The sequence below is a fragment of the Cricetulus griseus genome, chromosome 6 (genome assembly GCF_003668045.3).
Source record: "Cricetulus griseus strain 17A/GY chromosome 6, alternate assembly CriGri-PICRH-1.0, whole genome shotgun sequence".
Classification (NCBI taxonomy): domain Eukaryota; kingdom Metazoa; phylum Chordata; class Mammalia; order Rodentia; family Cricetidae; genus Cricetulus; species Cricetulus griseus.
The window spans coordinates 20,703,214-20,725,780 of record NC_048599.1 but is presented as its reverse complement, the minus strand read 5'-3'; the positions used below and the strand labels follow the sequence as shown (position 1 = coordinate 20,725,780).

General features: G+C 46.5%; 1 protein-coding gene across 1 annotated transcript; it reads left to right on the top strand.

The window, feature by feature from the left end:
• The first annotated feature begins 382 nt into the window (after positions 1 to 382).
• On the top strand, positions 383 to 21,761 carry Fam83d (family with sequence similarity 83 member D). Its single transcript, XM_027421236.2, has 4 exons — positions 383 to 884; positions 13,471 to 13,638; positions 18,198 to 18,322; positions 20,274 to 21,761. The coding sequence occupies exons 1-4, from the start codon at positions 411 to 413 to the stop codon at positions 21,262 to 21,264; spliced, it is 1,758 nt and encodes a 585-aa protein (XP_027277037.1). The 5' UTR covers positions 383 to 410; the 3' UTR covers positions 21,265 to 21,761.
• The last annotated feature ends 806 nt before the right edge of the window (positions 21,762 to 22,567 follow it).

Here is a 22,567-nt window from a genome sequence, read left to right as displayed (position 1 = left end):
AATGATTAGATGCAGGGTGGAACGGCAATATAGTTGACCACACTGAAGCATGTCCATGAAGGAGCAAGTCCCAGCCTCTAGTCCCAGGTGTCGGAGCGCACTTTGTGGGGCAGCCGGCAGGAGGCGCGCTGGGACAGTGCGGAGCTCTGTCTCCTGTTGGAACTGTTCCAGGGCCGCTAGGGCGAGGTAAACTCAGATTTAAATTTCCGTCAGCCATCCAGCAGTGAGTGGGCGGGTCAGTCTACGGAGAACAACCAATGACAATTGGGGGGCGTACCTGGAAGCTAAACAGCCAATGGGAGATCCGGGGATGGGCGGCGAGCCAATAGCGCGGGCTGGTTTGATTCAAAGGTGCCTATAAAAATCTCAGGCGACCGTCTCACTTCAGTGGACCCTGGCTGAGCGCCGCTATGGCTGCTCATTGTGAACTGTTGGACGAGCTTCCCGCGGCCTGCCTGTCGCCGTGCGGGCCGCCCAACCCCACCGAGCTGTTCAGCGAGGCGCGGCGCCTGGCTCTCGAGCAGCTGCTGGCCGGTGGTCCCGACGCCTGGGCCTCCTTTCTACGGCGGGAGCGGCTGGGCCGCTTCCTCAACGCCGATGAGGTGCGCGCGGTTCTGGGCGCCGCTGAGCGGCCGGTCGAGGACGGCGCGGCCGTGGCCGAGGACTCGTTTGGCTCCTCTCACGACTGCTCTTCGGGCACCTACTTTCCCGAGCAGTCGGATCTGGAGCCGCCGGCCTTGGAGCTCGGCTGGCCCGCCTTCTACCGGGGCGCTTACCGCGGTGCCACGCGCGTCGAGGCGCATTTCCAGCCCCGCGGCACCGGCGCGGGCGGCCCGTACGGCTGCAAGGACGCGCTGCGCCAGCAGCTGCGCTCCGCCCGAGAGGTGAGCGCCCCCCTTCCCCGGGGTCCCTCACTCGCCTACTTTGCAACTCAACACCGGACCCCCAGCCACCCTTGAGGGGAGTAGGGTAGGAACTTCGGCCTTCAGAAGTTGGAGTCGTGTTTTAGATCTAAGTCTTGATATTGGTACCCCTGGAACAAGGCCCAGTTCCGACTGTTAGTTCAGACCAAAGTGGATTGCAGAATTCCCGCGACGTTAGCGGACTCTGGATTTCACTTTCTGGAGCTTAAGACGTGTCTTACTAAGGAGTCGCTTTATCCAAAAGATCGTACTCAGAGAATATTGGGAATCAGTTACTGCCACTTACTCCCACGCGTCTTAAGGTTGTAAGCGGATACACATTCGAGCCCAGGACGTTGACTCCTGACCCTTCTGTGAGTGAGTCTAGTGGGAGATACACGCTGTTCCAGGTTGCTTTAACCCAAAATGCAAATACTTCTGCATTAGATAAGCCTCTGTTTACAGTGGGTTTTTATCTTAGCTAGTGTCGGACTGCCTGAGTGGCCTGGTGTGGCAGAGGTGGGGGGTAAAAGTCTGGCCTGCCATACTAAAACCACAGCAATGGGATCAGGGAGGAAAAAGATGGCACTTGGGAGGGTGTGGCTGCAAGTTTGCATGTTGGTGAACTCTGCTCAATTCACGGCCTTTATGGCTGTGCCAGGAACACAGCAGGCAAAGCCCCAGACCATGTGAAGACTTGGTAGGCCTGGTACCGCTGTATGTCAGCGTGAAGATCAGGTTGAAATTGCCAAGTCTAGGAGCAAGCCTGTGTTCTGTTGTTTTATTCTTTTCAAGACAAGGTCTCTAGACCAGGCTTACCTGGCCTCAATTCCAGGCAATCCTCCTGCCTCCGCTTAACTAGCGCCGAAGTCAGTGTTCTACTTATGTTTTGTTTGTTTGTTTTTTCCAGACTGACAGGGCTGCAGTGATAGAGGGAGGGTAGGTGACCTAGTGCTTTGCAGTTTGGGGAGCGGTATGGCTCCGGCTAGATTAGTGTCGGGCTTGTGGAGCTTTGGGTGGGCCGAGGATCCGTTTGAGGCTGAAAAGGTTTTACTTGTGGGTTCAGTACAAAGCTTATGAAGCTTTTGGAAGAGGCATATTTGTGGACTATGTGTGCATGCCCAAAGCTCTCCTCTAGGAGAAGTTGAGCACTTGGGACACCTGGGAAAGGACAGAGCAGGTCTCCAGGAAGGGCAGAGAAATGGGTTGCTGTAACCTTAGGCTCAGCTTGGGTGAAGGGGCACTGGAGTTAGAGGTCAGAAGAGAAACTTGCCTTAAAAGGGATCTGGCTGCCTCTGAGACATCCCTATCTTTCATGCAATCTGGAAAACGTTCCTGGGTAGGGCCTTCTGCTTTCCTCTGTACATAGTTCCTTTACACCCTCTCCGAAATTCTGTATTTGGAAGCTGGGCGGGGCTACCGAGAAAGGTGGTATGTTACTTTAAATCCACTGAGCATTTTTTAGTATATCTGCCAAATTGCATGCTTACACAGAACCTCAGGATTGTTACACTGCCAGGGCTGAGGCCATAGGGGAAGAGGTGTGATCAGTCACTTGTTCTTAGTTTACCGGGGATGGGGAGATTGCTACAGGTAATGAGTAAGGGGCTAGAAGAAAATCTGGAATGGAGGTGGCTTAGTTGGCCCCAGAAGGAAGGGTGGAACTAGCCGATGGAGAAGATAGGGACTAGACCAAAAGTGGAAAATGATGATCAGATTGGTGTCCCTAGCAGTAAGTCTGACATAAAGTACTGTAGGTTTAAGAGGGCAAGGGCGGAGGTTGCAAGGAGGCCAGAGATGTCTTTGTAAGAGAAGAGTCTGCGCTGGGCGTTGGTGGTGCACCCCTTTAATCCCAGCACTCGGGAGGCAGAGGCAGGCCGATCTCTGTGAATTCGAAGCCAGCCTGGTCTACAGAGCGAGATCCAGGACAGGCTCCAAAGCAATACAGAGAAACCTGTCTCGAAAAACAAAACAAGCAAACAATCAAAAAACAAGTGAAGAGTCTGCATTAAGGCAGGGTGGGCAGGAAGAGAGTTTTAGGCAGAGTTGTTTGTGTTTGAAAACACAAACTTGTCGGAGACCATTGTGAGGTAGAGCTGGGTTCAGATAGGATGAACTGGAATGGAAAGGCAAGAGAGGGAGGTATCTGAACAGTGAGGAAGACTGGATGGAGGCAGGAGGTGTAGCCCAGCTCTGCTTGAGGTCCTGGGTACACACAGAGGGGGCAAAGGGTAAAAACACACGTGGAGGAGGCTGATACCTCTGCCTCCCAGTCCTCAGAGATCAGCCTGCTGGGATTGACAGATTGTGCCACCAAGCTTGCTGGGGCTGAGACCTCTATTAGTTTTGGCAGGCAGTGATGCTACTACATTGGAATACAGGAAGGAAAATGGGGTGGAGACGGAGCATTGTGGATATGAGTTAGGTTTAATTCGAGGCATGAAGAATATGAAGTTTGGAGACCATCTCTTAAAAAAAAAATCAGTTGGCTGGGTGGTGTTGGGGGCATGCCTTTAATCCCAGCAGGCAGATGCAGGCAGATGCAGGCAGATGCAGGAGGCAGATGCAGGCAGATCTCTGTGAGTTTAAGGCCAGCATGGTCTATAAAGGGAGTTTCAGGACAGCCAGGGCTGTTACACAGGGAAACACTGCCTGCCTCCCCCCAATAAATAAAAATTGTTTTCTCCCCTGCTGTGGTGGTATACCCCTTTAATCCCAGCATGCAGAGGCAGGGAGATCTCTGAGTTTGGGGGCAGCTTGGTCCTACATTGCAAGTTCCAGGCCAACCAAAGCTACATATTGAGGCTTTGTCTAAAAACAAATAAACCAAAAAAAAAAAATAAATTGCTTCCTCTTTGCCAGACAGTATTTCTAGTAACCTTGAAATAGTTGTGATTATTCTGTCCACTTTATAGAAGATGGAGAGGCCAGGTCACCTGTAGAGAATGATGAAGCCAAGACTCTGTCCAAGGCAAACTAACCCCTACTAACTACTGTGCCCTGTGGGGAGAAGGTGTCTTGTCCCCAGGTAGAAGAAGACTGTGGGTACTGAGAGGGATTAGAGGGCTAATTTGCTAGCTGTCCAATAAATACTGCCACCTGTAAAGACGTGCATGGGTACCTAGGAGTGGCTGTGTCACTTTGGCCATGTCCTTTGAAGTGCATTACCCGTGACAGGGAGGACTGTGATGGGGCATGTCAGGTGTTTTTGGGTGCTTGATCTGTATGCCATGTGATGATGGCAAACATTTGAGGCTCTAATTGAGTCCTTTAGCAGATTACCTCCAACTCCTCCCAGTGGCCAGAGGAGGTTACACTTAAGTACAGTGCAGGCACATCTAGGTCAGGTAGCTTGTCGGAGACCATTGTGAGGTAGAGCTGGGTTCAGGGCCAAGTCTGCCTGGCTCCAGGGCTCACTGTGCTCCCTTGGTTGGTTTTTCATTTTTGAGACAGGGTCCATGTTAAGATGAAGTTAGCATTAAACTCATCATCCTCTTCCCTCAGCTTCTTGAGGGCTTGGGTGTGCCTCCATGCCACATACAGGACCCACATTCAACCTCTCCACAGCCTCCCTGCTTCCCAGCAGGCTGAAGGTTTTAAATAGTTTTCTGAAGATTTTACTTTGAGTTCCCATCAAAGATTTTACTTTGTATATCTTACAAACAGGAAAAAACTGACAGTAACAAGAGCTGCCTATTTTAGAAGATAGCCAAGGAGACGCTTCAGCAGGTAGAGGGGCTTATCTCCAGGCCAGACAGCCTGACATCCACTTGTGAGCAGTGAAACTGTGAACAGTGACATAAACAAACAAACAAACAAATGTTTGTTTTAATTGCAAAAAAGAAGACTAGGGCGGCCTCTTTTAAGAGGAAGAAGAATCAAAGTAGCAGAGACCGAGTGGGGAAGGTGGTTCATGACCTCAAGAAACTATAGATCCCTGGTATTTAGATCTTATAATTTACTATGCATTTTTCCTGTCTTGGGCAGGGTAGACCCCAGCAAGTATTTCTAGTATCTGAAACAAATATGGAAATCTGGTGGGTGAATGAAGGAAGGAGTTTGAATTCCACATGGAGGATCCCATGTAGTGAGCTGAGAGGTGGGGACCACGCTGTATCTGACTGGGGTCAGGTTTCTTATAGTGATATATTATTTATGATTTATTTGAGCCTGCCTGAGAATTCAGAAAGCAAAGTCAGCCATAAGCCATAGAAGCCAGATATACACCTTTAATCCCTGCAGCCAGAAGCTAAGAGGTGGTGGTGGTATGCATCTTTAGTCCTAGGACTCAGGATTAAGATATAGACGAATTTCTGTTAGTCTAAGGCCACCCAGATCTACACAAGATTGAATCAGTCTAAAAGAGAATTAGAGCCCACACCTTTAATTCCAGCACTAGAGGGGTATAAAAGATAGGAGCAAGGATTCAGTAAGAGGCATTAATTCTCCAGCCACGCTGAGGAGAGCCTACAGTCTGAGGATTGGTGAGAGCTCATGGAGACAGGATCAGCCCATTCAGCCTGAGGTAGAGGTAAGAAGATAGTGGCCAGCTGCTTTGCTTTTCTGATAATCAGCTTGAAGTCTAAACTCCAATATCAGTCACTAGATCTTTAATTATTCCTGTTACAGTCTCTTTGCTTGCTCTCTGCAGCATTTTTTGCCCTCAGTGAGGAGATCTGAGCACCAGCCTGCATTCTCTGTGGTGGGTCTAGAAGACTAGATACTAGGTTCTATGATCAGCCTCTAGGATAGTTCTCTGACCACATAGAAACACCCTGGGTATCTAACACATAGTAGGTGCTCAGTAATTTTTATCTTTTTTAGCCTTGTGCTTTTTAGGGGAGGGGGAATGGAGAGGTAGGAAAGTAAACTAAGTGGTTTAGATAATTCTTTCTGCCAACTAGTGCTTGACAGAGCTATGGCTATGGGCTGGAAGTGTTCCCAGTCAGGTGTTCTGATGTGCTTGTCCAGCTTGTTCTTCTTCCCACCTTCTGCCTTTTCTCTCCCCATTCCCTCCTCTTTAGATGGTTTTGATGTGTAGCCCAATCTGGCCTTGAACTCGAGATCCTCTTGCTTCAGCCTCCCATGCAATAATACTCTGGTGCCCAGATCTTCCAGATTCTGGATGGGAGTTCATAGGCCAAGTTCATCCTCCCAAATTTCACACTCATACTTGTCGTTCTTACCAGCTGCCTTTCCTTATATGCTTTTGTTCCAAAGAGGCCACTTTTTTGGTGACCACACCTTTGGGAATCCCTTTGATGACCAGAGCGTTAATGGTGGCACTCTTTGCATTGTCCAGCCAGGAGGAATAGTAGCCGAGGAATCTGCTGGAGGCCCCCGGCACGTATGAGGATGTCCTGAAGGACTGAACTCTCCTGAGCTTGCTCAACTCTCTCCTGTGTTACAATAGAACCTGTGCTGTGGGATTAGTACCTGTTCTAGATGCCCGGATCAACCTGAAAGGCTTTCTCAACCCTGCCGCTGTTGTCATTTGGAGCGGATGGTTCTTTATCACAGGGGCATTGTCCTGTTCACTGAGCATCTCTGTCCCCACTTACTAGTAGCATCTCTCTCCTCCAAGCAGTCATGACCTTTAAAACTTGTCTGAAGAAGGGACATCAGGGAGTGAGGGCTTACTAGTCAGAATTTCCACCCTGCTGGAAAAAAAAAAATGTTGAGTGGCACCTTTAAATAGTAATCTTATAATCCCCCCACTATTTTTCTGTCTGCCATTTCATTTGTTTATTTATCCTAATTTGGGGAGGGGTATTTGAGACAGGGTCTTCCTATGTAGCCATGACTGGCTTAGATGTCATGTAGACCAGGCTGGTCTTGGGTTCACAGAAATCCATTTGCCTCTGCCTCCTGAGTGCCACCATGCCTGGCTTTCTTTATTCTTTTTGCTAAGCATCCATCAGTCAGTAAGAAAGCTGCAGGGTTATTTACTGAGTCATTTATATATGTGGGTTCATTTCTTTCAGAAAAAGCAGACCATACAAATAGAATGTAGTGGGTATGCTGACTTTAAACAGCTTTGATGTGCTGGGAATAATCGTACATGCATGTTTTCCTAGATCTTGAGGGCTGAGACAGGAGGATCCAGAATTGCAGGTGAGCCTGAGTATACAGTAGGATCTTGTCTTGAAGAAAACAAGCAAAAGAGGTCCTGATGTAAATTAAATTATATTAGCCTCTAGAGGGACAGTTTCTATTGTATTTTCCATTGACCTAATTGTTCCACATTTGTGTTCCACAGAAGCACTTGCTAAAACAGGAGTACAGGTATACTGATTGTTGTAGCTCTGGTCATACCAAAGGCCCAGCCTATCACAGTAGAGAGAGCACTGGGAAAGAAATTAGTATATGTGCACCATGGAGGACCCTGTGGCTCTCAAGACAAATGAGGGCAAGCTCTATACTCTGATTCAAAGTGCCCAGAGCTGCCTTTACCAATTTGAGTGCCATTAACTACACGTGGTCATTTAAGTTTGTATACATTGAAGCTAAATTAAAAACTTGGTTCCTTTGTCATCTCATGTTCTCATGGACAATACTGTTCAGAGCAGCATGTATCTTTGTACAGCTTTTAATCTGTGGATGGATGTGAACACACAATGCTATATATTCTTACATATACTTGTTTATATGAAAAATGGAAGAATAACCCAAAAACAAATCATTGGAATTATTACCTTAATGGAGAGAAAAGGAGAGGAAAACTAGGAGGGAACATACCTTGTTTTATAGATTTCATTTTGGAACAGGAAAATGCTTTACATAGTTAAAAACTTAAAACTCAGAAACAACCCCACCACCACACCCCAGCCCTTCACCCCCCCCCCCCAGACAAAGAGAGAAAAAGAAAGAAAAAATTTTCCCACTGTTTCTCGTGCTGGAACAATAGTGAGTAAGTCCAGCCAATGGGAGTTGAGCGAAAAATTGGTTCCTGCCACACTGACTGGCAAGATAGGAGCTGTGTCCCGACTACCATTCTCTGCAAACCTGAACCCTCCACATGGCAATCTGACACCAGCCTATAAATCCTTGGAAAACAGTACATACTAATCAGTTTAACTTTTGCTGTGGAAATGGCATTCTCTTGTTTTTTAAACCCAGAAGATTATATCAAAGCAGTTGTTTCAAAGAATATATGTGTGTGTGTGTGTGTGTGTGTGTGTGTGTTTTTCCATTTTCTTTTCTTGAGACAGGGTTTTTCCATTTAGCCTGGCTGTACTGGAGCTCCTGTAGACTAGGCCGGCCTTTAATGCACAGACATCTGCCTGCCTCTGCCTCCCGAGTGCTGGGATTAAAGGTGTGCTCCACCACTGCTATGCTTCAAAATAATTTTTTTTTTTTTAATCTCAATGAGCAGTTTCAGTCCCATTAAAACATGTAATAAGTGGCGGCTCCTGCCTGTAATTAGCTGAAGCAGAAGTAAATTCAATTTGTGACTAGCCTGCGCTAATACCAAGACCTATCTCAAAACAAAACATGAAATATGCTGGGGGAAACCATATGTTTGGTTTTTTTTAGCAAGAATGTCTGTAGGTGATTGTTGGTGATTTGCTCAGCATAAGGATTCAGTGGCCAGGCTTCCAGGCTGACACATTGCTGAATGTATACGAGGCTTTGGCTGAATTCCAAGCATTCTGTACACCTGATCTGCCTTTATGACTCTGGGTGGGAAGGGAGGGAAATTGAGGCACGCAGGAAGGGGGTGATTGACATGTGCTTCCTGCTAGAATGGGAACAGGAATGACTGGCCATGCGTGGTCCCTTCAGGCTGTGCATGTGCCTGGTCAGAGCCCTGAGTATCCTGTATCAAGGGTGCATGACAGTAGATAGGCCTTGTTTCAAGGACCCTGAACCCCAGGTAAAATGTCTTGTCCAGGCATAGTGGCAGAATCAGGACCAAGACTATGAGTAGCTGCCACTGAGGTTTTCTGTGTGCCAGAAACTGTAGTGGGTTCTCTCATTGGCTGAATCTCCAAAAGGTAGGAGATTTTATGCAAAGGTATTCAAATATTCTAGAAGCCAGTACAACCTAATATGTACAACATGCCTGGTTCTACAGAGTGGAGGAGCCTGGACCCAAGTGGTTCTGCAGCATATTTACATGGCAGCTGAGCTTCACATGGTCCCCAGTCAGTCTAGCTCTGGCCTTCTCAGCAGAACTGCAGAAGAGAGGGTGCTTGGCATGCTGGGGAGCTTCGAACTTCCTTGACAATCATCATGTTGTGATAAGTTGTCTTTTGTGGGGGACTTGTGCCTATGTGCTTTGTGGGATACTCTACTGATCCCCTCAGGGTTACTGCAAGTTCTTAGTAATATGAGATCCTCCTCATTAGACTTATCTGGAGCAACAGTGGTTTCTCATGGTGGGCTTTGGAGGCACACAGACCCAGTTGGCATTTCAGCCCTTGCGCTGAACCAATTGTCCCTTGAACCCATTTCTAGCCTCTCCAAGTTTGTAAGCTGGGGATGATGGAGAATAGGGCTTTGAAGTCTCTAGAGATCTTTTTGAGGTTTTGGGCTAAGTGGCAGAGGCAGAGATCCCAGGTCTGCCTAATGAGTAGTGTTAGTGGGCTCTACACTTTTTCTGAAGACAGAAACCTGTGATCTCAGTTCTTCTGACATGTGGGTGTTGGTCTATTGGTGAAAATGAAAGGGGTTTCTTCTAAGGAACTGACAGATAGACTTGTGGTTTTTCACTCAAGCTGAAGACGGGGCACTGGACACATGGGTGACCCCTCCAGATGTGGCTTGAGGAAACACAGGTAGTGTGGTATCAACACCCCTCTTCCCCAGCTTCTGGCCAGCTGGGTGCTTCCTTCATGGGTGTCTGGCTGATAGGCATGACCCTGTAATGACTCTTGGAAATTACCACACTTCTAACCCTGAGAGAAGGGGCTGGCTCCATGCAATGCAGGCTTAGAGAAGATGGTGCCTAGGCTGGATGTGGGCACTTTATAGGGGTGGGCTAGGCACCCCCCTAAAGGGAGAGTGGGTTCAGTGGTAGGGGTCTGTGGATGTGTCCACCTGGAGAGCAAGACTGGACTGGTGAAACGGAAGCTAGGTCAACCAGGTCTGTAAAGGACTCTCTTCTGAGCGGTGCGGAGCTGCCGGCTTGCTCCAGCTGTGTAGGACTTGGGTGTCTGAAGGCAGGGCTGGAGTGGCCGGCTTGCTCCAGCTGTGAAGGACTTGGGTGTCTGAAGACAGGGCTGGAGTGGCTAAGCATAAGGGTCAGGAAAGGAAAACATCCCCTTGCCCTCAGATACCCTGAGTGAGATAGGCCTTCATATTTAGCCTGTGGGAAAGGCTAAGGCTTTAAAACCAGAGATGAACCAAACTGCAAATTAACCACTCATCAGCTAACAAAAGTGTTGCTTATACACCTGTTTTATTAATTGGGCAATCAGAACTGTTTGGCAGGCCTTTGTGCTCTGGGCTCTGCTCCCATTCTGCCTCTGGTGGCCCTCTCCAGCCCTGCCAACTGGGCTGGGTTCCTAGTGCCTGTTTCAGTAGCCTCTAGGGCATTTTCATTACCATCACTCTGCATCATCTGGGTTCTCTTTTCCCATTTGACTGTTTCTCAGCATGGGGACTAATCCATCACCTAGCTGTATATAGCTCACAGGGGCTCCACTGACCATCAGAGAGGCTAGCAGGTCTTCATAGTTTTCTCCAGGAGTTCTGTTCCAATTCTTGCACCTTGGATTCAAGCACATTCTGAAAGTTTTGCTGCTATCTCTGAGTCAGGTTCGAAGTTCTCTCAGCTTGTATGTATTTCTGTGACCCCGTGCCCATTGCTGGGCTCTCCCATGGCTTCTTCCTGTCCCCCGTAGCCTCATAGCTTCTGGCTGGGACTTTTCTTCTTTCAGTCCTTAGTCCTCCAAATAGCTGCAGAAACTTGTTAGCCCCAAAGATTCCCCATCCCTCACTGGGTTCCTGGTCCTGAGTTAGAGGAAGTAGGTTCAGGTCTCTCATCTGCAGCAGCATCTTTCCCAGCATCTGGATTCATCGCTCTATATACTCTTCCTATGCAGGCTACTGACATGGATTCCATAGCCTTCTACTACCTTATACATCCCTCTTTGCTAGTCACATCCCGTGGCTCCCTTTCCTGCATACTGTACGTTCCAGCCACACTGGTATGCACACATCCTTCCTAGCCTCTTCTGTCATCACATGGTTTCCTGGCAGAGAGCCCTTCATTTCTCCAGTAGCCTCTTGTCCCAGTTGGGCCTTGAATTCAGTGTGTAACCCAAGCTGGCCTTGAACTTGGGATCTTCCTGCTTCAACTTCCCAAGGAGCTGAGATTACAGATCTGTGCAGCCAGGTCAGGCTTATCCTAACCTTATTCTTGTCTGTGGTTCAGCTCCGATGTCACTTCTCCCAGGAAGCCTCCCTCTTCTGTGTGTCTATAGGTGCCTGTCTTCACAAGGAAGCTGACATGCTGCTCCCTACAGAATGTGTAGACATCATTTTGCTTTCCTCACCTCACGTTCTGTCAGCTCTGTAGCCATCTCTGTACCGGGTAGACTCGGAACTGATAAGCCCGTTCATTCCACACTTCCCTCCCTTAACCATCACTGCAGTCCTGCCACGCTGTGCTGTTATCCAAACCTTTCCAAGGGGAAGGAAACTAAGGTTGAGAGAGATTAAGCGCCAAGGGGCCATGCTGAGCTCTGTGTCCTGGCTTTTGCCTTAAACCCTGTTACAGATCCCAAGTGGACGGGGTGAACACACTCTAAAACATGTGAAAGCCATCAGAGCCAATAAGCTTCTGAAGATGCCACTGATTCTAAAATGCTTCTTGTTTTGTTTTATTCATTGTTGAGGAGGTTTTATGAAGGTCAGGCAGGGAGTGGTATAGGGCCAGCCAGAGAGACACTGATCATCCCAGGTGGCTCTTGCTTCTGGGAGCTGGCATTTCAAGGCCACTCATCTGAGCAGATGGAACCCTAGAGTTAGAAAGGTGGCAACATTGACCCTTTGCCTCTTCATTTCTTTCTCTTAGTTTTTTTTTTTCTTAAGATAGACTTTCACTCTATCCAGGCTGATCTCAGCATCCTGAGTGCTGGGATTATAAGCTTGCACCCCCCATTCCTGGCTTCTGTGTTTCTTTTTAACCGTACAAATGCTTAAGGAGCAAAGCTGGCTAGTTACTTACTGTCCTGCGATTTCTACCATGAAGATAAATGCATCCCATTTGAGGCCTCTGCTGCAGTACAAGGAAGGAATAGTGAGGCTGAAAAGTAATGGGAATGCTCAGCCAAGGGGTTAATGCGATTCGGAGACAGGGATTTTTACTGTTGAAGCTGAGAGATGGAGAAGCCCTGACCACTCCCAATTGCAAAACAGCTCCCAAATGCTGGCTTCCTGACTCGCTTTGTAGGGACTTGTTTAAGCCTGGGTGTTTTTACAGCCCTGCCTCTCTGCCAGCAGTTTCTGCAGGCCGGTGAAGTAGGTGATGTGAGACTCTGTAGCTAGCTGTAACAGCCTCTGTAAATGAGGAAGGGAGACTAGGGGCCACCTGTATCTTCCTTGTGAGGGGCTGCCCAGGTAGCTGCAGCCCATACTGGTAACATGGGTGGTTGAGCAGACACCAAGGGTCTTTTGGACCCTGCACTTGTGCAGTTTGGGTTTTACAGCAGGCCTGTTTTGTAGCCTAGCAGACATTCTAAACAGTGATACTCTGTCCATGGACACATGGGTGAGCATTGGCTCTTAGCTGTGGTCTGGCCTGGGTGTGGAAAATCAGTTCTTATCAAGGGGTACACATGGCTGGGGAGAAGAAAGAGCAGAGCTGAACCAAAGGTCAGAATCTTCAGGAAGTATTTCAGTTCTTATCCTGACTGATGGGGGTTTGTGGAATCGGGAACAGTGAATTGGTAATGGATACAATCTTTCTAAAACAAGATTAAAAATGCTCAGAGACTATGATCCAAAATCAGACAATAGGCAAAAAACTGTTGACTTGAATACTAATAGCAAAAAAGAGCTTCATAGAGAATCTGAGGTGTTTTTTTTCTTTGCACTTACTTGTGCGTGGTTACACATGTTACTGGTATGGCGTACATATGGAGATCAGAGGACAGGTTGCAGGAGTTGGTTTTCTCCTTCCACATGTAAGTTCTGGGAATTGAATACAGGTCATCTAGCTTGGTAGCAGTGTCTTTGCTAGCTGAACCATCTTGCCAGCCCCAAGATTTATCAGCCATACAGACATAGAAAACTGAAGTCTGACTGGGAAAGCAGTGTGATTTGAATTCCAATGTGTTGGCCTAGACAGCTTGCTAGTCCAAAGTGAACCTGGAGGTGGGGTTTAGTGATGGTGCAGAAGCTAAATGAGAAGTTTGCCAGTGTGGAATAGGTTGGCTGAGGGACATTGGGGAGCACTAGTTAGCTGGGCTAAGCTAAGACATGTAAGATGTGGGTGCCTGGATGTCTTTAGGGTGCAAAAGAGCCAATAGTGAGGGGGAGATTTGTAGTGCTGAAGAAGGGAGTGTCTATGAGGATGGTATTTAGAGTTCCTTACTTTTCCTTCTGCCTTATCTCATAGGTGATTGCTGTGGTAATGGACGTTTTCTCTGACATTGACATCTTCCGAGACCTACAGGAGATCTGTAGGAAACGGGGGGTGGCTGTGTACATCCTTCTGGACCAGGCTCTGCTCTCCCACTTTTTGGACATGTGCATGGATCTGAAAGTTCATCCTGAGCAGGAAAAGGTTTGTGGGACACCATTTCCAGTTTCCCCTCTGTCAGCAATTACCCATGATGTACTGTGTGGTGGTGGTAGTGATGGTAGGCTCCCCACTGACAAGTGAGGAAGCTGAAATCTCACAGAAAGTGAACATAACCCGTGACCTTGCAGTTCCATTCCTAGGTAACTACCCAAGAGGAATGAAAGACATGTCCACACAACAACGTGTCTGTTTATAGCTGCTGGAAGTTTCATCAGCTAATAAGTGGATAAACAATACGCTGCCTCTTCAGAACAATAGAATATTATTCACCCTTCAAAATGTTTGAAGTCCTGACACATGCTACCACATGGGTGAACCTGGAAGCATTATAATAAGTGTAGGAAGCCGTACAGAAATGATCATAAGCAATGTGATCCCATGTATATGAAAACCAGAACAGGGTCCGTCTGTAGAGACAGGAGGTAGATTAGCATTGGATTCAGGGACATGTGATAAAGGTAAGTTTGTAGCTAAAGAGGTATAGGCTTTTTGTTTGTTTTGTTTTTTGTTTTTGGTAATAAGAAAGTTCTACAACTGTGGAAATGTTCTGTATATCCACACCAAGCAGGTGAATTTTGTGGTGTATGAATTACCCCTCCATTAAGCCAATGAACAGAAAAGACAAAATGGCTGTCAGGTTTCCCAGCAGTAGCCAAGCCGGTGCTTGGAGGCTGATGCCGTCTGCCACCGTGGCTCCAGGTGTTTCCACTTTTAGCCACAGTGTCCATTTTGGAGCTCTTGCCCTGTCCCTGGCACTGCTCACTGCTCTGACAGATGTGACTTCGCTAACTCTCATGTCAGATTAGTGACCCTGATACTTCAGTTAAGGAAGTGGTGAAATTGAAGAGCCCAGGAGTCCATAGCTGTAACATGGCTCAGGCTTTGACTCAGTTTCCCTCTCTCCCCCACGTGTGCAGTTGCTATCAGCCACTGCTGCTTGCTTCTCACGACAGAAGCAGATTTTATGTCCTTTTCTCTGGGCGTGAAAATAATTCAGTATCTCGATATAAGGCCACAGCATTGGCTTAGTCTCTTTGGGAGTGAGGTAAGAGAGACATTTGTTACAGAATTCATGTTTTAAAGAGTGGAGCAACTTGTGAAGGTCAGAACCTAATTGATCATCCCACTGCCGGGCACTTGTTGGCATGAGGAACGCAGCATTCAGCAGAGACGTCAGCCTCTGCTCCTCCAGGCCTCTGTGAGAGGCCCTGACTTAGAGCCTTGTAAACAGGCAGGTAGGTTTACAGAATTTCACCTCTTTAGCGTTCCTTCAGAGTTCCTGCTGCTGCTTTTCCTAATGAGCAAGCCAAGGATTGGGCTGAATATGATCAGTACTTTGTCATTTGTGCCACATGAAATGGGACAGCCATGTGCCCTAGCAGTCAACTTGAATATGAGTCCAGGAGGACTCAAGGAAAATGCCAGTTGGGCATGGTAAAGAGCACTGCCATCTAGCCAGGTATTTAGGCCACAGATGCTCTTGTAGAAGTATGGAAGGGGCCAGGGTATAATTTGAAGGTGCTCTTAGGTAATTAGGCCAAGTCTCAGCAGCAGAACAATGACAGAACTGTCCCAGCTGTGACAAAGCCATTCACTCTGCTGTAGACAAGGCAGAAATCCAGAGTGATTGCTGAGTTTGTTGGCGGCTGCCTTCATGGTGGTCCAGAGCCTCTGTAGGAAGTTTAAAGACAGTTTGTCTTTAGAGTGGGTTATCTCCTTCCTAGCTAGGCACCAGCTTCCCTCCTAGGCTTGTGTGTGTTGTGGGTCTATGCCCTTCAGAGGCACCCCCTGCTCTGGGCTCTGATTGGTTCAGAATTGTGAGTTACCCTGTCTATAAGAATCTGACTGCATATTCAGGGGCAGGCGCGCAGAAGTGCTGTGTCCACAGTTACAGGCTTCCATGATATATCGATGTGTTAAAAGGGAAGACAGCCATCCCTATACCTATAGGTAGGCTGTTTTTATGCTCACTGTGTGTGCTGATTGTAAAATATTCCAGGTTCTTAACGAAAAACCTCACCTTTAAATTAAAATTTATGAAGGGTTATAGAGATGGATACCTGAATTTGGTTCCCAATATGTGTGTCTCATAAGCATGTGTAATTTTAGCTTCAGGGTATCTGACATACTCATGTGCACATACCCATACACAGATACTCATAATTTAAAGTATTTTAAAAATCACTTTTAAAGATGTAAAAAGAAGTTGCGGCAGGAATATAATGAATTCCTGAATGTTCTGTGTCCAAATTCTTCAAATGTTAATATCTCACTGTCCTCAGTACACATAACAAAATCAAGTTGGAGCCAGGTGGTGTTGGTGGTGACAGCAGTGGCTGCCACCTTTAATCCCAGCCTTGGGGAGGCAGAGGCAGGTGGATTTCTGTGAGTTCAGTCCAGTCTGGTCTACAGAGTGAGTTCCAGGATGGCCAGGACTACACAGAGAAACCCTGTCTTAAGTCCACTGGTTTCTCACTGTCTAAATCTCAGCTTTGTTTCATAACCACCCCTTCTCTAATCCAATCCAGCAGGGCACCTTGCACTCACTAATGAAGTCTCCCTGGTTCTTGACCTCCATCTATGTGATTTGGCATCTGACACTTTTGGAGAACACTAACCATTGTTCTTTAAACCTGTATTTATCCGATACTCTCTGTGGTGCAGTTCCTGTGCATTTTGATAAGAATACCAAAGATATGGCCATGTGTCCAGATGTTGGGTTTTAATTTTAATGTCTTATTTTGCAATAATGGCAGAAGCTCAGAGCTGCAGACAGCACAGGGGAGGTCCGAGTGTCATTTGCCCGGCTTTCCAGTAGTTGTGTTTGTTGCACTCTAGGATAGTCCAGAGCCAGAGCCTGGAAGTAGATGTTGGTGTACTTGTGCCCTTTTGTTGCCTATACACAGGAAGATAGAACCTTTAGTCACAGCACTCGGAGGCAGGGACAGGTGGATCTGTGAATTTGAGGACAGCCAGGGCTACATAGAGAGACCTTTTCCCGGGAAGAAAAGAAAGGAAGGAAGGAAGGAAAGGGAAGGAAGGAAGGAAGGAAGGAAGGAAGGAAGGAAGGAAAGAAAGAAGGAGAAGGAAAGGAATTTTTCTGTCACCACATATTTGCCCTCATATTTCATCTCAGTAGTCATGTCACTCCTGTCTGCATTATTCTGTCACATCCTACAGCATGTGTCCTTTTGAGATTGGCTTTTATCACTCAACTTTGTTTTTGGGGACCATGTAAGTTACATGTTTCAAAAGCTTGTTCCTTTTTAATGTGTTTGTTTTATTGTTGAGTGTCACAGGGTATGGTTATGTCATAATCTAACTAGTTTCTAGGCTCTAACTATTAGGAATAGAGTTGCTGTTCATGCTGAAACTCTGCAGACATGGGTCTCCCTCCTCTGCTTCATGTGGTGTCTTGCTTCGGATTTCAGCTGTCAGTTACTTTTTTCAGTACAAGAGGGCAACACCTTGTACTTCTGCCGTTTAGTGTGGTGTGTGGGAGAGGCTCTCTGTTTTTATAGAATCAATAAGATTCAATTGATCTTAAATGTTTACTTAAAATGTAAAATTTATTATTGTTGTTGTTGGTGTGTGTGTGTGTGTGTGTGTGTGTATGTGTGTGTGTGTGTGTGTGTGTGTGTGCACGCGCGCATTCACATGAGGTCAGAGGACAACTTTGTGTATCAGGTCTCCCCTTCTATCTTTATGTGGGTTCCAGGGATTGAACTTAGCCTGTTAGGGTTACATAGCAAGCGCTTTAAGATTTATAATGATTTGTAGCTTCTATTCTGCTTTAGATTGTCTTCATATTTTATAGCCATTATGTGTGTATTTGTGTGTGTCATCTTTATGGGAGTAATTGTGCATCCGTGCATGTATAGTGTGCCTTTTTGGTTATTATGTACCTGTAGGAGATATGAACTGACCGATTAATCCGCATATGGTATGTTAGAGGCATGCCCTCTGATTACAGCTTCAAACCCCTTTCAATGTGGAAGTAAGTGAAGTGGGCTATGATTTCCTTATGGATGCCGTGAAACAAATAGTAGACATGCCAGTGTAGTTTTTCAACCCTTGCCAAATATTATTCATTGCTAACATATTTTCTTTGATTATTGGATCTCCCATTCTTTGTTTCAAAATCATTTCTTGGATTCTATTGGTTTCTTCCAAAAAGCAAATGTTCTTTATAGCACATACACACATGAGCTAAAGGTCTCTAAATATAAGCCAGTTGTGGTGGTGCAAGCCTGTGATCCCAGTACTTGGAAGGCTGGGGTAAAGGATTGCATGTCCAAGGCCAGTGTGGATGATAAAATAAGACACACCTCTTCTCTATGTATGAAAAGATGGACTAGGTGCAGAAGTAACATTGCTTGAGCAGTGTCTGACTAGTGTATCATGTGTGCTGACACTAAATGGTGGCCCTACGCTAAGCCACTGCAAACAGGTGTATTTGGGAATAGTTAATTTCAGTCCACTGGATAGTGTCACTGAGTTGGTCATTGACTTTTTTTTTCCTCCTACTCCCTGCCCTACAGCTGATGACAGTGCGGACTATTACAGGAAACATCTACTATGCAAGGTCAGGAACAAAGGTTGTTGGGAAGGTTCATGAAAAGTTCACACTGATTGACGGCATTCGGGTGGCCACAGGCTCTTACAGGTATGTTTTGAACAGGTGCCTCACCAGTTAGTCCAAGCCCTTTAGAGGAGTGAATACTTGCTCCTGCTAATAAGAGTCCTTTTGACAGAGTTCCCCCCCTCCATTTGCACACCTGTGTGTGTGCGTGAGTTGGTTCATCAAAGCTATCTTTTGTTGGATGTAGATGGGACAAGAGTCACTTTCTTTTCCCTGTGGTCCACAAAACTAAAGTAAAAATTGAAACTAACTTGAGAGTTCATAGTTAAAGTCCTGCATTCAAGTCTTGGCCTAGGCCTTTGGGGAAAAACTGGTCTCAAATCCTGGTTTCATGGGGACTTGGACCCCACCTCCCCTGCTTACTTGAAGGTAAGGACATTTGCAGATGTTGTAGGCAGACTGAAGCTGCTCACTTATACTTAACTGTTAGGTTGTTATGCCTTGTAATTGAGTACTTTAGTCTAGAAAGCACTGGGCATATTCCAGGCCCACCTTGGAAGTCCCACTCTGCCAATAGTATCTTTGGGTGGAGAGCAGAAAGATGAATGAAGGGTTGTGGTAACAGCTGGTAACACTAATCCCAGGAGATTGTACCATTCTTACTCACACTGTGTCATGCTGTGTGCTTGGCTCTCTATTACATTATCCAATGGTACATGCAAGGTATAGAGTTTGAAAAAGGAAAAACAAACCCTCAATTTTGTAGAGTGTGTGTCCCTTAGCAGTTTTGTGCCAGGCGAGATAGTGAGATAAGTAGCTCTAGGTACCTTCCTTTTCTCATAGTAGCACCATTGTGTAGACTGAGCACAGCTTGCTCTTGAGACTTCCTTCTATGAGGACTCATAAATACCAAGGGGACTTACACTGTCTCCCAGGGTGGATTTATTTATACTGATGTAACTTGGTTTTGAATAGTTTTTTGGCTGTTTGAAAATCTATAAGTATAAAAACTACCCTCTACAAATGCACTGTCCTAACACCAATGACAGTGATACTCCTGTGTGTTAGGACACGCTACAGTTCTGGGGTCAGGTAGCTCCTTTGTTTCTGTTACCCCATTGTGTATATTCCAAAGACTCTTGGGCTCTGAAGCAGTTTTCAAGCAACATGTATTAGTCACGGTTCTTAGTTGCAAGAAATAGTTGAAACTGAGTTTCAGGGTCTCCCATTAATGCTGCTTGCTTCTGGCCCTAAGCTCAGTGTAAGGAGGCTAACTCAGAGTGCAAGTGAGGCAGCAGCTCACAGAGTGCGAAGGTGCAGCTGACTGTAGCTCCCCTGGGCCTTGCGGGGTGTTTATTACAACACTGTCCCCTACTTCTGCCTTGCTCTTTATTCTTAGTCTCTTCCTTTGAAGGCAAAGGCCCTTGCTTACTGACCCACCCTCCACAGCTGTTTCTCAAAGCTGTCTCCTGAAGCAGGGACACACATCTTTGAAAACTCATCTGGCCCTTGTGGGGTCACAGATGCACTTTGGATGAAGCCCAGGGACCTGACACTGGCTGTCCCGGACCATATGCCCACCACATTGAGACTAGAGAGAATGTGTGCATGATAGGTTTTGTGGGTAGAGACAAAAGTATAGGTTCTGTTTCCAGAGGAAGAGGAAGGGTTGCTGGACAGGCAAGAACACCGGGCTAATCAGGTATAAAATGTGCTGAGCACTGGCATCTTGGTGGAGTAGCTATCTCCACTGCAGAAACTGGAATAAGTGTCACTAGCTTCCCACTTTTGGCATCTCCAGCCAAAGATTGCTGACCTAAATATTATATACCTTCCTGCTAGTATAAAACAGCCTGAGGATTGTGTGTGTGTGTGTGTGTCAGTTAAAGCATTAGCCTCCTTTGTTTTTGACATGTGTATTTGTTATTTCATAGACAGCATGTTAACATCAAAGTTGTCACTCTAACATGGCAGTTACTGAGAATAGGTAAACTGAGATCCTTTATAACCAGTTTGTGTGTTTTTAATCCTTCAGTTTTACATGGACGGATGGCAAATTAAATAGCAGTAACTTGGTAATTCTGTCTGGCCAAGTGGTTGAACATTTTGATCTGGAGTTCCGGATCCTGTATGCCCAGTCGAAGCCCATCAGCTCCGAACTCCTGTCCAACTTCCAGATCAGTGGCAAGTTTGACCATCTGGCTAACCAAAAGCCGCAGTCAAAGGAGCCCACATTGGGCAATCTGCTACGCATCCGGCTGGCCAGGCTCTCAAGTACTCCCAAGAAGACCAACCTGAGCCCAGAAGTGCCACCAGAAGACAGAGCCAAAGCCAAGCGCCATGACTCTGAGGCTTCTACCATCAGTGATGAAGACTATTTTAATAGCCACAAGGACCAACTAGAGGATAGTAAGGTAGTGGATGCCTCTACCCAAACAGAGCCAGGAGAAGAGATGGCTGCAGTAAGCCTGAGTGAGGTGGGAACACAAACCAGTTCCAGCGTGGCATGTGTTGGGATCCAAACAACAGTTGTCACAAGGGCAGCAAGCTCCCAGGCTACAGTGTGGGCTAAGTCCACTGCCACACAGACTGAGGCTGATGAGAGCTTCCTTCTTCAGGGTGCCCAGTCTAAAGAAGGGTCACCTGCATCCAAGATGTCAGTGTCGAGATCTTCTAGTCTGAGGTCATCCTCTTCTATGTCTTCCCAGGGCTCACTGGCAAGCTCTGTCAGTTCCCATGTTTCCCTAACAGGCCCTGACCTCCACACTCCCGGATACCCCAAGTATCTGGGTCTGGGCACCCCCCACCTGGATCTGTGCCTAAGGGACTCATTCAGAAATTTGAGTAAAGAGCGGCAGGTCCACTTCACTGGCATCAGGTCCCGGCTTAACCAGATGCTGACCGTGCTGTCAAGGAGAACACTCTTCTCAGAACACTACCTCAGCTACAGTCCCGGAAGCTTCACTAGAGCCTCTATGAACCTGGTTTCTGTCAGGGACATAGCACTTTATCCTCCCTATCAGTGACTGCTGTGTCCAGTCAACCCCCTTGCGGCCAGCAGAGCCTCCTGCTCTACCAAGTACCACATGTCCCCAGCCGCCCTCTTACATCTGACACTGAGTCACCTTTGAATTTGAGTCTAGACATTGTCTGATATTTTTATTTTTGTTCTGTAGAAACCACCTGTTCGTTTAAACACTATGGGTACTTTTTTCCCCTTTTGCACTATTTTAATATATCTTAAGACTACATAGGTGTTTTAAGGTTGGCTTGAGAGATAAAATACTGCTGTGTATGTGTGTGTGTGTGTCTTGTCTTAGTGCTTTCAATCAGCACTTTTTAGGATCAGAATCATATTTAAAAGTTAAACAGCATTGTTTCTTAACTGACTTTATCTTGAATATCTGTGTTCTTAGCATTAAATAAGTATAGACAACTTCTTGTTTGCCTGGGGTTGTTTTTTTCTTTCTGGCAACTTTTTTATCTTTAAAAGTACATCATAAATAAATGCACCATAAAAGTATTTGTGTGATTTTTTTTTAAGATTTATCTTTTTATATATATACATTGAGGTTTTGCCTGCATGTATGTCTGTGTGAAGATGCCAGATTCCTTGGAACTGGAGTTATAGACAGTTGTGAGCTGCCATGTGGTGCTGGGAATTGAACAAGGGTCCTTTGGAAGGGCAGTACGTGCTCTCAACTGCTGAGCCATCTCGCCAACTCCTCTTTTTTTTTTTTTTTAAACAGTCTTGTATAAAGAAGTAAATATTCAGATAGTAAAGGGGTCAATAAATTCACTGAAGAATTAGAAGAAGACAGGCCGTGGTGGCTTATGCCTTTAATCCCAGCACTCTGGAGGCAGAGGCAGGTAGAGCTCTGTGTTCAAGGCCAGCCCAGTCTACAGAGTTCTAGGACAACCAGGGCTACACAGAGAAACCTTGTGGGTGGGTGGGGGGGAGGTAAAAGAGAGGGAAGAAATCTTAGTGCGGTGGCACATGTCTCTGATCCCAGCATTTAAGCCAAGATAGAAGGGTCTGAGTTTGAAGTCTATTTAGGAAGACCCTTTCCAGAAAACAAAACAAAAAAGTTAAAAGACTTTGAGTTAGTGTTGGGGTCAAACCATCCTTGGCATGTGAAAACTGACATCTGACATTACTGTGCACCTGAGGAATCTTGCCAGCATTCAAGCTTTTGTGTGTCTGTTTTCGTATTTTCAAAGAAAAGGCCTAAGCTACTTCAGTTTGGACCTTGGCTATCTGCCAAAGGAGTCCTGGGTATGCATTCCTGGGGTCACATTCACTCTAGTGGCCTCAATGGGTCCAATTTC